General features: G+C 39.6%; 1 protein-coding gene across 1 annotated transcript in view; it reads left to right on the top strand.

Annotated features, from left to right (window-relative positions):
* Positions 1 to 8,421: 8,421 nt before the first annotated feature.
* UBE2W (ubiquitin conjugating enzyme E2 W) overlaps positions 8,422 to 14,449 on the top strand; it is a 34,160-nt gene continuing 28,132 nt past the window's right edge. Inside the window, 1 exon segment of the mRNA XM_040546030.1 lies at positions 8,422 to 8,541. Coding sequence (XP_040401964.1) covers positions 8,527 to 8,541 — 15 coding nt within the window. The 5' untranslated portion in view covers positions 8,422 to 8,526.

Raw genomic sequence — 14,449 nt, 5'->3', positions numbered from 1 at the left:
TTTCTGTCTGAGCGAATCATAAGTTCTCCAGCCATTTTTAATAGTCTTGAGATTAATGAGTTGAAGCTCAAAACTGTTTAGTTTAAAATGGAAGTAAAAAGGATGTCATAAAATAATTTTTTTAAGTAACCCAAAACAATTTCCTGTCAAAATGCATCGCGTTTTATGATTCCATACTTCAGCAGTAAGTTAAAATAGCTGTTTTATTTCTGAATGATAATATCATTGTTTTTTTCTTCAGCTTAATGTATCATACAGAAGCTTTGAACACTCAGGAAATGCAGTAGTGTCCTAGAATACACTATTTGCAAAACCACTGGCTGTTAAGCAAACTAACCTGCAGATTTCTAAGGGGGAGGGGGGCAGAGGGAATTAGTGCAATTTACTTGGTAGTGACATGGGTATGCTATTAACAGACAATTGGAAACTTGCCACGCTTAACCCCTGAGTTCTAAATAAATTTCAAAGTTGAAAATTTTTAAAACTGTGTTTCTGTTGATTTGATTTGTGACCTCTTAGAGCGGGTGTTCTGCTGTAGAATCATAGTTCTCGTGAATTGTGTGGTGAGCAAACTGCTAATATTGAAACTAGTATTTGGGTGAAAGATGGTGAAACACCATGGATGATACTAAAAGGTTTCTTCATAGTTCTGAAGAGATTCATGAATTTAGTTAGTGCTTAGATCTCTTCCAGCTTCTAATTGCAACTAGTCAGTTCTCCAAAGAAGTGACAGCATACTAAAAATGCCTGGTATTCGTAAACAGCCTTGAAGAGCCTTTAAAGACAGCCTTTAAAGACTTTGTGGGTCCTGTAATACTGAACTCCCTTTTGCTTAGTAAGCTAGTCCTGTATCTGATGATTAACATTTTAAACAAGTTCTGATTCAGCCATAAAAAGTTGCAAAGTCTTTACCAATTGTAAGCAACGAGGAAAGTCCTGCAGTGTTATGATTTTTCATAGTATAATGTGGTGAAGAAGTCTCTGGTGGCTTCCCAACGTGAAATGGACTGTGTATCTGGAACAATCTAGAACTCTGTTTTACAGGACTTTAAATTCCCTTTTGGCTTTGAGATTCAAGAGAAGAGAGATTGTCATCAAGATTCACCAGGCTGTTATATTCAACAACTGCATCGAACACAATATTTAAAAGGCTTTTCTGAAGTAATGGTATTAAATGTGGAAAATCTATTGCTTCTGTTCGCATTTACAAATTACAGTATATACACCAATGTCATAAATAGCAGCAGTGGCTATTTGATTTTTCTCCCTTTCTTGTTTTTACAATCCCATTGAAAGGGATAGTATTTACTATCCCCAAACCTACCTAAATCTGTTGGTTTATATAATGAAGTAGACAAAGGAATTAATGGCGCAGAAGAAGTAACTTTTCAGGCCATGTTTTGCCTTTTTTTTTTTTTTCTTTTGGTCTCAATTGTTGCATTGTAATTTAACAGTACCAGCTATTGCAGAGTCAACAAAATCACACCACCAGTGTGTCGGTGCTAATGAGAAATAGCAGATTTTCCTAGCTGAAACTAACAGCGGAGGCTGGGCTGTAAGCTTAGTTTCAACAACTGGGAGAGAAAAAGATAGCAGGAACTCTTATTTTAAGATTGAGTGAATCTGGAAATAAAACTGTAATGCTGTTCTTAAAATACAGGTGGATCAAAGCTCTGTAATTAGCAGATGAGGCATTTGGTGTTTTTTCCCATGGAAAATGTCCGGCTTTGAAGGATTTTTTGACAAACAATAAATTGGATTGAAGTGGGATTTCTTCTTAAATGTAGCTCACTAGGTGGCAATGTTATGGGAACATATCAACACTGTGACCTCAATGTGTTGCACAACAGCAGGAAGATCCAGAAAAGAGCACATAGATTTTGTGATTATTATCTACAAAGCTTGCCTGAGTGTCGTCAGTAGGGCAGCCGAGAGAGAAGAATGTTGACTTTATCAGTTCAGGTTTTAACGAGTGTTGCATGTCATGAAATAAAGCTTCGAGTGCGATGCTTCTACAAACATAGGTTATGGTGCAATCCCTCTTCTGTGGAGAAAGGTCACTGAGACTAAAAAAAAAAAAAAAAAGTTCAGTCATCCCATGTTAATGCTTTCTGCTTACAGGGTAGAGGATTTTCCTCCCACACTCTGTGGTGAGGAGAATAATGATGTAAGATCACAATTCACTCTGTGACAAATGGACTATTTCAACTTTTCTCTCTTAAACTTATGTACTCGACGATTTTCAAGACATTCATCATGTTGTATTTTGTAGCCTCACTTGTTCAGGGTAGCATTTGGAAAATTAAAGTTCTCCTTAAAATATATTCAGCACTTTACATTGGTGAAAGTAACAACCCGAGAGCTTTTAGATAAATTAAAACCTTACTGTGCAATGGTAAAGTTACTGGTTTTCAGGATAGTTTCATGCAATTAATGAGTTTGAGGGAAGACAGGCAGTTTGAGGAGGGAAATTAATGGTACTCCTTATATTTTGAATGTCAAATTCTTTTGAAGTTAAAGCCAAATACTGTGAATTCTTTCAATATTAATTGTTAATTAATTAAAACTGCTTTTTCAGATGAGAGTTCATAGCTTAGGCTTCTCTTCCCATGTAAAAAAATACTACGGATATCCTATTTGCATCTAATAATAGCAAACCGTTATCTTCAAAATCCCGACTACACAAAACCATAAGTAATGCATAATTAATGTCTTAGGTTGCTACAAATTGTTGATATTCTGCTCAGTAAAACAACAGAGGACTTGTTAGGCAGGTTAATTCTCTCTTGCACAAATTGTTTGGTATCGCTGAGCCTGAAAAACATCTAGGATCTATTTGCATTTGGCATTTCATCTATCTTTTCATACAGGGAAAAGCTTCCTGCATTACCGTACTAGATTGGACATACAATGCTTTCCAGAAGTGAGACTCCATTTGAGTCAGAATTATTTGTAGCAAATTACTCGAAACATGTAAATCATATCCCAATATCACACTATCATTTAAGCTGCTTTCAGATTTGTCATAGAGCACTTATGAGAAATATTTAACTTGTAACAAATAACTATGATTTAACAAGAGAACTGCCTGAAAATATTTGCTGAAATAGTCAAGTAACAGCTCATCCTTTTTGTTTTCTTAACATCATACTCTGTATGAAGTCTTTCCCAAGGGATGTTAAAAAAAAAACAAAGCCTAACCAACAGGCTGAATCAGTGACATCTTGGTGTACAAGCCTGCAAACTGAAATTCTGTAAGCTCTGTACATAGCAGGCAGTCTCTGGTGATGGCAGTGCCCAGTGTGATGTGCACATTTGGAGGATTTGCTTTTCATCGTGCTGGAGCTGCAATAGCTTATTGTATGGCTCTGTAAGCAACCCAAGAAGTCTTTTCTCCAGCAAATGTATCTTGCTTCTAGACCAGCATGACTAAACAGCTACACAGGTCTGAAAATTTCTTGTCAGCATCTTCTACATTGGTTGTGGAGTCTGAGTCACTTCTGTGCATCTCCAATAACCAACTTAGTAGGTATTCACATACCCCTTGGGCTTACCTGAGAAGCTTTCTGTTCAGAGTCTTTATAAAGATTAAACAAACAACCTAAACGACAATGCTATTTGAATCTTAAATGTATTTATTATCACTGAGCAGAGTCTGAATCTTGTATTTGATAGATGCCATAATCAACCTGCTTACACGGGCTCTGGATAACGATGCTTTTTATGCGGCAGAACTTTTCACAATTACATAACCACAAGCTTTTTAATCTATTTATCTATTCTTTGATTACGGGTCCTACACCATCCTCATTATTTACAATTTTATAGCTTTATCTCTATAAGTATTTATCTTTACAGGATTTCTAAGAGTTATAGGAGTACGGTGCCAAAGGCGTGGCTTGACAGTTACTTCGAAATGGTGATTGCAGCATATTACTAAAACAGGCAGTTCCACTTCTTGCCATGGCCATGTGTTCTTCTTCCCTGGCAGTAACTATAACTGTGCGTCCACAGAATAGGCCGGGTTAGTTTTTTCTGATCTGATGGAAAAACATTTTGGTAAGTAAACCATTATGCATGATGAAGCCTGCTCTCCTGGAAGTGACTGAACATCTGCATGACAATGGGAAGTAATGAATGAATTCCTTGTTTGCTTGGCTTGTGCACGCAGCTTTTTCTTTATGTATTAAAGTGTCTTCATCTGAATCCACAAATTTTCTGACTTCCACCTTTTTGATTCTCTTCCCCATCCCTCTGGGGGAAGAGTGAGCAAGCGGCTGTATGGTGCTCAGCTGCCTGCCAGGATTAAACCACAAAATGGTTTCAGTCTTCCTGTGGCTAAACTGAAAGCCACAGATCACTTGCAAAATTGATAAATCCTGCATAAGGGAAGAAATGGAAGCACATGACATCTGAGAATGGGATCACTCATTCTGTGTTTTCTCCCATATCGGGAATAAGGTGAAACCTTTCCCTTTGCCTCCATTCACTACTTTAACTGATGTGGAACAGAAGCGATAAACGTGCCTGTTACTATTAAGAACTGAGTAAGACAAAATTGGAAGAAGCCATTGATGAAAACCCTACATTATCAGTAAGAAATAAAACAGCAACACAATTTCAACAGGTCAAAGACATATGAAAACATAGCATATTTTTCATTTTTAGTGATGTATGCAATTAATTTGTCTTCTCGATACAATTTTGTCTTGGTTTGATTCCACACCTTTTACTAGCATGATGCAGACCGCTTTCTGCAGGTGCATCAAGCATGTGTTTATCAGAAGATCTCTGTTCCACAGACTTTTTAAGCTCAGTACCCTTAAACTGGCAGTGGAAGAAGTTGGCACAAGTCCTCTGTGAGGTATGTAGTTCCTGAGACGTAGTCTCCTGGCACTGCAGATTATGGTTGCTATGTCACTGGAGTAACAAAGGGAGGTTAATGTCAATGTGCAGTTAAATTCTGTGTAAGATAGAGATAAGATGGAAAGCTACAAACAGTACAGTGTACAAAGGCAAAAGAAATCAAGCACGTGTTACAGTGGCAGAAATTGTAAAGAAACAGGTTGTGATAGTTTGGTATATAGAAGAATGATACAGGAAAAGGGAGACCAGAAGAAAAAAAATGTTTGGTAATGATAATGGAGGGAATGGAATATAAAATTATAAGAACCCTAATCAACAAACATATTTGACTTTTGTGAAACTGGTTAGATACATCAGAAGATTATCTAATAAATGCAGACTGAATATTGATTGCATTTTTTTCTGTAAATATAGGTAATGCAAACCATGAAATGGGTTTTAAGATCACATTCATGAATGTTTTCAGGTACATTTTTAGTAGGAGGTACAGTTGCAATTTCATGATTTGCACTATATATATATTAGATATGAGTCATAACCGTGTATTTGATCAGATCAATACAAAATACCTCCTGAAATAATGCAGATACCACATTAAAGCCCTCTTACCTCTAAAGCTTTGAGTATTTGGGATCTAGGACTCCAAACTTGGAAGCTTCTGGCAAAACTTAAGTTTACTTGTGCAGGATGAGACTGCACTGGCCAAATACTAAAGATTTATTTCATTAAAAACAATCAAACAAACAAAAACCAAAACCCAACCAACTCCCCCCCACCCAAAAAAAAAAAAAAGCCACCAAGAATTTTTCATTTCTGCTTTGGCTATCTCTACACCTGCAAAATATTAGGAAGGGTTAACTGCACAAGTGTTTTCTCCCATATTTTGTATAGGTAAAGATCAATGCTGAAATGAACAGCAAATTACAATATAACCAACTCATTGTGAAATCTTCCCACTCTGGGATCTGGGGCTTTTTGTTGTTTAGATTACTGAGTAATTTAGAACAAAGAATACTATGAGCCATCACAAAGTCGGGAACAGAACAGTATTTAAGGAAGAAAATACTGGTATTCATAAAAAAAACTCTTCCTGAGAGTCTGCTAATAGTATTTGTTTCCTTATTGTGCTTGAGGGATTGAATCCCTCCTGTGGCATTATGCACTGTACAAACAGTTACTAAAAAGCACTGCCTGCAATCCAGGCGATGGAGACATGGGGAAGGAGAAAAAAACAATAAAACACAGGAATAAAAATGTTGCACAAATGTATTATGGAATTGCATTACACCTGAAAAAAAAAAAAAAAAAGATGTGTAGTAGAAAAAATACATTTGGTATAAGAATAAACTATTCAAAGTGAATTTAGGAATGGCGGATGGGTTCTGGTCATGAGTTTCAGCTGCAGAATGACTGTTCAGTCTCTTACACATTCGGTTAAGACGGGGTGGGAAGTAGTCCATTTGTGCTTTATCATTTATGCAAAGGGCCGACCCTGTTCCTTGCTTTTCATGTCTGCTATCCTCAGGAATGGAATTTGCAACTGGAGGAAGTTATCTCAGTAAACAATATTCTAGTCCAAAATGTGGTAGGTGCCTTTATTTTTAAGATCAAAAGTTACTGTAATAAAATAAAATTAAAAAAAAAAAAAAAAAAGACTTCTGGAACTTAAGGGTAGTTAAAAGGTTAAGAGTGTTTTCCAAAGCAGCTTCTTGGCCAGAGACAATTTTTCTTTATTACAGAGTGGAACTTGTATTTTTATTGGTTACAGTTAGCGTAAGGCTACAAAGCTGTTCTCTCCATGCAAAACTAGCTTGCTGGCGTTCATACACTTAGGCCTTTTCATATCTTCTGACCTTGAAAAGGGTTTTCTAGAACATGGTTAAGAAACTGAATACAATGGACTCAAATCAGTTTTATCTCCCTGTGATGACAACAACACGAATAGTCAATATGTCCATGTTTATAGCTGAACACATGTCCACTGCTTAAACTTGATGTTCTTGCTATCATTGTGGCATATGGCACAAATGTATTTGGGGATAAACATATGTTTGAATCATGAAAAAAAACCAACATCTAGTAAAACAGTAATAGTGCCACTTAATACTGTAACTGCCTAAGTTAGTTCTGAAGAACGGCAGGAAAAAGAAACCTCCACCTCTACCGAATGCAATAAATCCTCTGCAACCTAATATGAGTTGAGAGATCATATGTTAATATTGACTTCTAGGGAAAACACAATGGCACGACTCTTGACACTTCAATGTCACTTACATGAAGGCAGTAGAGCAATGCCAGCTTGCTTGGCTTCAGGAGCCTATTGTTTGTGACTGAGAATTGAGGTTGGATTTAGAGGGCAAAAAGTATAGGATTCAGCTTACATTGCAAGTTTTTCCACCCTTTTAGTAGGCTACTCTCATTTCCTACTCAAAAATCAACACATACTCAGTTCTGTCATCAGCAAATTCCTCCCGAGCCCGTAGGTTCGTTCCCTCCTGCAGCTAGCTCACGGAGGAATGATGCTCCTGCTGCCTTCTGCTGCTCCTTTTACGCAAACCACAGGAGTTTGGATGCTCATTTTAACAACAGCAACATTGCCCATGCCGGACACGAGTTGGCATCTGATGCCGCATTATGCTGGGCTTTTGTTTTCCTCCACTTAGCCATCTTTAAAGCTGAGGATATAAAAATACATCCCAGAAGGTAAAGCTTGTAAGAGGGAGCAGCACCTTGCATCCCACCAAGTAATACAGTTAAAGAAAGCAGGCAAACTTTCAGATACACAACCCTTCTTCAGGCCTAGAATTAAGGTGGCAGATTTCAGAGGCACATACAAGCTGAGAACAACTGTTCGGTCATTGGATTGGATCTGTATCAGTTAGGCCACCTCCAAAAGAAAATTCGGGTGTTACTGAGGAGCAGAGGTGATCCAAGCGGACTCTTTGGCATCATTATGAAGTGCTTGTGTGCAGAAGCAAGGAAAGACAGTTACTGTAAGACTAGTTATTGGAACATACAGCAAGGTCAGTGGGGAGATGGAGCTAAAATCAGCTATAAAGTCAGGATCACAGAATCATTAGGGTTGGAGAAGACCTCCAAGATCATCTGGTCCAGCCATCACTGCTTACTAAATCCTTGGTTTTATGTACACGCTGACATTATGGGCTTTATAACTTGTCTTCAAACCCAGTATTTTGTAGGTTTATGTTGAAGATCAGGTAGGTATCGGATACTATAGGTGGGATAGCTGCTGTACGGGAGGTGTTTTGGCAAGGTGCTTAATTTACTGACTGTAGTTGGGTGTGTAGGGTGGGCGTTTTCATTCACCTACAGAGCTACCACCCAAGCACCTGGTGCAAAGCACAGAGCGCATTCCATCCCAGGAAACGAAACCGCCGAATCCCAACACGCTCCCACCTAAAACACGCCTCCCACACGGCACAGCTCAGGAGGCTCCCCCTCGGCCCGCCGAACCACAACCCGCCCGCCCGGCCCACCACCCTCCCTGCGCCCGCCCGCACCGCCCCTCCGCGGCGCCTGCGCGGCGGCGGCGGCGGCACCACGTGACGGCCGAGGGCGGGGACGGAGCCGGGCGCTGCGAGGGCCGGCGGCGCGGCGCGGTGCGGCGGGGCGGGGGGGGGAGGAGGAGGCGGCTCCGTCATGGCGTCCATGCAGGTGAGCGGCCGGCCGCCAGCCGCGCCCCGGCCTGCGGGGCGGTGAGGGGCAGCGAGGGGAGCCCGGCCCGGCCCGGCCCTCGGGGGGGTGCCCGGAGGGGTGAGGGGAGGTTGAGAGGGGGGCAGGCGGAGGGGAGAGGGCGGGGAGGGGAAGGGAGCGGGGTCGGGGCCCTCGGTGCGGGCTGAGGGGCGCTGAGGGGCGCTGAGGGGCCGGGGCCGAGCCCTGCCTCCAGGGGTGTCCCCCCGGGAAGCTGCGGGCCGAGAGCGCCTGGCTCTGCGTGCTTGCACCGGGCTGCCGCAGGGCCGGCGGGGTGCAGGCAGCCTGCTGCTGCCCGACAGGTATTTCCAGCCGGGTGCCGCCTTCGTCCACCTCTCCGGAGGAGCCGGGGATGGCAGCTGCAGGATCTGCTCGGGCACCGTGGCTGGCTTCTGCCCTGACTTACCGGGACGTGCCCAGGACAAAAGAGCGCTGGGCTTTGCGGCTGTGGGCCTGGCCTTTCCTGTGTCACCTGCTCCTCTTCACCTCCTTATTATTTGTATTTTCGTTTTGCGTTTAGATGCGGTTGATCCCCTACTTCTCGTTTTCCTCTTCAAATCCCTCTTTCTTCTTTTCGTTTTGATCCCCTATAACTCGTATTTTTTTGTCACGAGTAATGGGACGACCCAGAAGGAGCATACAAACAATGAGATTAATTCTGATAGCCTGGATTTAGTGCTAACAAGAGTTAAAGTGTCAAAACACCGGGCCTTGTGGGGTAGAAATGCTGCTGGCAGAGATTAGAAGCATTAAAAAAATTTGTAGGTCTTTCTGAGTTACTGAAATGAGACGGGATCGAGAACTTGAACATAGTTGAACATGCTGTACAGAACGTTCTTGATTTAGCAGCAGTTTAGACAGGCTGATGTGTCTTCGATTTAGCAGCTCAGTCTGGCGAATGCGTTTCTGTAATCCTTTTTTTAACATTCAGATTTCCACAAGTGCAAAATTGAGACAGTCGTTCATTAAGTAGAAACTTTTTATAAAGCTACGTAAAAAAACATAAGGAAGTGACGGCTGTGAAACTTGAAGGAGGCAGTCTGTGGGGCTTTATAAACCAAGGCTATGCTCTGTCTTTGGCCTATTAAATGACCTTCTGCAGCTTGCCTCACCCTCATTCCTGTTGATCCCTTTGTAAAAGGGAAATAACGATTACAAAATCATTGTTTAGGACACAGGAATTACAAATGTTGTCTAAAAGATCAGTTATGTGCGGAGGTAATACTCTCTTCCTGAAAATTTGACTCTCATGTTGTAATTGCTTCCATTTTAGAAATACTTGCTGTAAGATCATACTCCTTTCTCTCTCTTTTTTTTTTTAAATTCTGTTCTGTTTTCTTTTGATGAGGAATTTTATGGAGTTGTTTTTTTTTTTGTTTATGTCCTACCAATTGCATAACGTTCTGAAAATAATGACTTTTTCCTGAGTTTTAGACATTCATTTATGCTGTGCTCAAAAACTAGAGAAATGGAAAAGGAATTGCATAGGAACCTTTGTTGTAAATAAGCAGGAAACCTAAACTAACTTCAGTAAAATTAGTAAGTTTCCCAGGATTGGGCACCTTCACAGGTGAACAAGATTTCAAAGCTCTGAACTTTTTTATCGAAGAATGTTCAAATCTTCAGCGTGGAAAACATTTTACAAAGGAAGCTGTTGTATATAATTTTGAATGATTTTTCCATTCATGTTCAGTCATTGCTGCTAACATTTAATATGTAAGTAGCCTCACTCAAAAAAAAAGCCATTTTTCTGATTATATACGTGTGTTTTTTTTAATACCCAATGTCTGAAATGTTTGTGCAACTCATTGCAGTCTGTAACTATACCAATAGTCTATTACCATACCATTATGGCAGTTTTGTTGATATTTCTGAGACGAATGATACATCAAAAAATGACTAAAATTTATTTGAGCTACTCAAATGCCATAATTTCTGCGACATTGTGATGCGCTCAGTTGATTAGACCTTGTCTTTACATATCCACTGAAATTTCTGTGACTGACTTAAAGGGAAATTATTTGATTGGCATATTCTTAAGTCATCCTGCGAGGAAAGGGTTGAAACTCTATCAAACCAAACTCTTTTTGCCAGTGTCCATGAAGATCAACCTGAACAGCTACTGTGGTTCAGCTGATGTATTGTAACTCAAAACTTGGGAGTATGAGCCTTTGTGTGCCTAGTTTAGGTTTATTATGATTTTTGCCTGCACCGAACTTGTTATGGTGGCTTTCCGTAACACTCTTTCTAGATAATAGAAGCCCATGTTGATGAGATCCTGTGTTTAGCTTTTTAACCACTGTGTCGTACAGAGTGTTGACTGATTCGCCATTGGGTTTGTTTAGCCCTTAGGCAAATGTTGTTTTTGTTTTTTTCCCCGAGATTTTTCTCAGAAAAAGTGCAAGCTTGTATAACTTCTTTGTGAAGGGGAGAAGAAATATTCTGAGAAGTTGTGAGTACTGTAGAACAAGCAAATAGAATGGACTTCTTATGAAAATTCGGTGTGGCATCTTTAGTTTTAAAGCTAGAGTTAACATAAAAATGTGGCAAATACTGAAGAAATACGAAGTAATAAGCAGTTGTTCTCAGAACAGCTGGGAACACAGAACTTCCATTGAGAACAGAAGAGTGGGTAAAGAACGGAACCAAGGTAGTTTAGCTGAAAATGCATCGTTTCTGTACAGTGTTACATACTCAGTTACTGCCTTTCCCTAAGCCCACAGGTATCAACTGCTTGCATCTGAACTTGAAAGATTCACTTTATAATGCTGACATTTGAATTACTGCTATTTTACCTTTCCTGTCTTCTTAATACTGAGTTTCTTGAAATTCTGACTTATGACCAGATTAAGGAGATTTCACAAACACATCTGTGGGGACAGTTTTAGGTGTTTATCACCAAAATAACCTCTGGTCTTTTCATTAAGTTAGGCACACGGGGCTTGTACATGCAGATATTTAAATCTGATTAAATTCAGGGGTAATGTAATTAATAACACAAACAGCTTTAGTAAAGATTGTAGTGTAGAATGTCAGCCTTGTGTTTGTGCATGCTTTTATGTTATCAGGACTTTTTTTGCCCTTGAAAAATGCCCGATGTTGGGCCACTATCAAAACACACGCTCACGTCAAAGTAAAAAGTGCTACTTTAAAAGTCTTGTTTCAGCAACAGATTTTTTTTTTCTAAATACCTGCAACAAAAGGCATTTAACAAAATAACTGTGCCAAATGACAGCGTGGAATTTGTGTTAGTTGAGATCATCAGCAGCTCGATCGCAAAACACAAGCTGGTGGTAACACAGAAGCTGCCCACAAGTTTCACCCTAGTGTGTTTTTTTTTTTAATCAGTGGGGTAGGGGATGGGGAAACTGTATGCAAGTCACTGAAATCTCAGGGAAAAAATGGCATTATAATTGCATTGTAAGAAAATATAATGTTCTGAATACGCCCACTTTCATCTAAGCTTCCTTGTTTCTATTCTTCACCTGCTCTTCTTGTCTCGGTGGAAGTTCTCTTTCCAGCTGCTCTCAGGACAGTTGTTTATTGCTCAATAGTTCTTCGGTATTGACAGCAATTTTATTTAGTAGTTGGGAAATAATTTTCTCTTTGACATAATTTGGCCATGAAGGAGTTTTAAAATCTATATAATAAAACTTAAAAAAAAAAAAAAAAAAAAAGACAACTTCATCAAGTAAAGCTTTCAGTTGACTGGAACTTCAGTGCTGGTGCATACGCGTTTAGTGCTGCTGAAGGTCACAGTACAAGATATTATTTGTGTTATGTGGAATTAAATATTTAAAAAGAGAATGAGTGGCTACTGTAGCTACACAATCAATTCTGGGATACGAACACAATGAGGTTACTGGTAGTTACTAACTACGTGAAACATTTACTGGTGCCTTTGGTGAATACCATTGAAAGGTTAAAAAAAACAAAACACAAATATATATTTTTTAAAACTGAAAGATGGATGTATTGTAATTGAGACCAGAATGAGTGGAGAGGAAATACCATTTCTCCTGTCCACTAAGTAGTTATTAGTCCTCTGTGTAACCTTCAGTTATCAGTCTGTACCAGTACGCAGTGTATTAGTTTTGGCTATAAGCCATGCTACAGTAAGGTGAGATAAATACAAAATTTATATTTGTTTTACCAAGATGAGTTTAATCTTGTTTTTTTTTTTTTTTAATTAACTTTTGAAGTGAGTTAAAAAATCCAGTGAAGTTTAAAATTTGCAGCTATTAGTTCAGTGAAGATAAATAAAATAAAAGTCGTGGCTTTAGGCCCTAAGGAGTCTCACTTCTTGCATCTGCCTTTATAAAATACTTTGGGAAATGCGTTACTGTGCAGCAGCTGCAGGATTTGGGGGCTACAACAGAAGAATTCACTTCATAGAAAGAAAGCAGTGGCAGACTTTAGTTTACTAAAACTAACCCTAGATATCAGCAGATTTTTCTTCCAAATAGGCCAACTGTATGGCTAAAATATGGAAGACCGCGAAGGCTTTCAGCCTGGTATTTTGAATGTTGCTATCTGATCCACACCTGTATGATTTAAATCAGGGAAATAGGAGTAGGCAGCTATTTACTGGAAACAACTGTTATCCCACTCGATTGTAGATATTTCTTGCTCAGCTTGATAATGCCCTGTTCCTGCTTTTAGGCTTAGCTATTCAAGCCCTGAGAAGGGGAGAAGAGAAAACAATAGATTTGCAAAAGCCAGGGAATGCTGTCTTGTTAAGCTGTACCCTTGGAAAGCTCTGGGGGCTTGTAAATAATAAGCTAAAGCAGCTTAGCTCAAATAATGTGCACAAGGTAGTGGATCAAGCACTTTCTTCAATTGTTTGGTCAAATTCTATCAAGCTAAGACTTTAAAGGATCTTTGCTTCTATAGTATAAAGGTATAGGCTCTACTGGTGAATACTGCAGGAGATAACGGGATTAAATTACCCCTGTTAATATGACAGAGGTGAGGCCCAACTTCTGTTGGACTCAGCTGTTATGGTCGGGTTCAACAAACCCAAATGCGCTCGGTAGAATGACCACATCTGACGTAGCCTTGTTTAACAACCAAAGTTGAAGCTTGCAAGCTTTTGGAGGCTGAAGTTCTTGCTGGTGTGGTAGTGGCGAGGATGAAAGTCTTTCACTCTGAACTTGTAGGCAAAAATTTCATGCATTGTGCATGGTTTTGAAGTAGGACTGACAGCTGGGAACCTGGGTTGTTTTCTTTTTTCCTTTTGAAGGGGGTAAAAGGCAATGTTACAATTTAAATCTGGTAAAACTTCATTAATTAAAAGCAAATTACGAATACATTTTAAGTCTTTTAAAACAAGAAGAGCCACTAAGCATCCTTTCATGGTAGAATGAGAAGGCTCAAAAAGTCTTCTGAAATCTGTGCAAGTCCTTGCAGGTTGTCCTGTCTGTCTGTCCCCTCCCTGACCTTTAGCACTTAAATTAAGAGCGGGATTCGGTCTTGGGGGTGAAAAGAAGGAGGTGGAACCCACCATTTGCCTCCCTGGCACCAGTATTAAAAAGTTCGATGAGAAAGGGCAAGAAGGTAACAGTGGCAGAGCAGGAATTGCCGAAATTTTTGTTTTGGTGGTGGTAATTGATGATGTTGTTGAGAATGCTATTTGTCCTTTCATATACAGTTTTAAAAATAACTCTTTTGGGTGATAAAACCAAAGTTGTCATCTCTATATTCAACTCAATTAAAAATACTGCTTGATCAGCTTTAAGAAAAAAAGATCCTTATATATGTCAATACATTTTGTTTAGTTTACTGGAGTATAGCAAATACTGTCTCTAAAATCTGCTGGAATAAAACCCTTCATGGAATTTTGTGCCACGTATTTACGTAGATACATTCTTTC

This window comes from Cygnus olor, chromosome 2 (assembly GCF_009769625.2).
Source record: "Cygnus olor isolate bCygOlo1 chromosome 2, bCygOlo1.pri.v2, whole genome shotgun sequence".
Classification (NCBI taxonomy): Eukaryota; Metazoa; Chordata; class Aves; order Anseriformes; family Anatidae; genus Cygnus; species Cygnus olor.
Note: the sequence above shows the minus strand (reverse complement) of the source record. Positions and strands in the feature narration are given on the sequence as shown.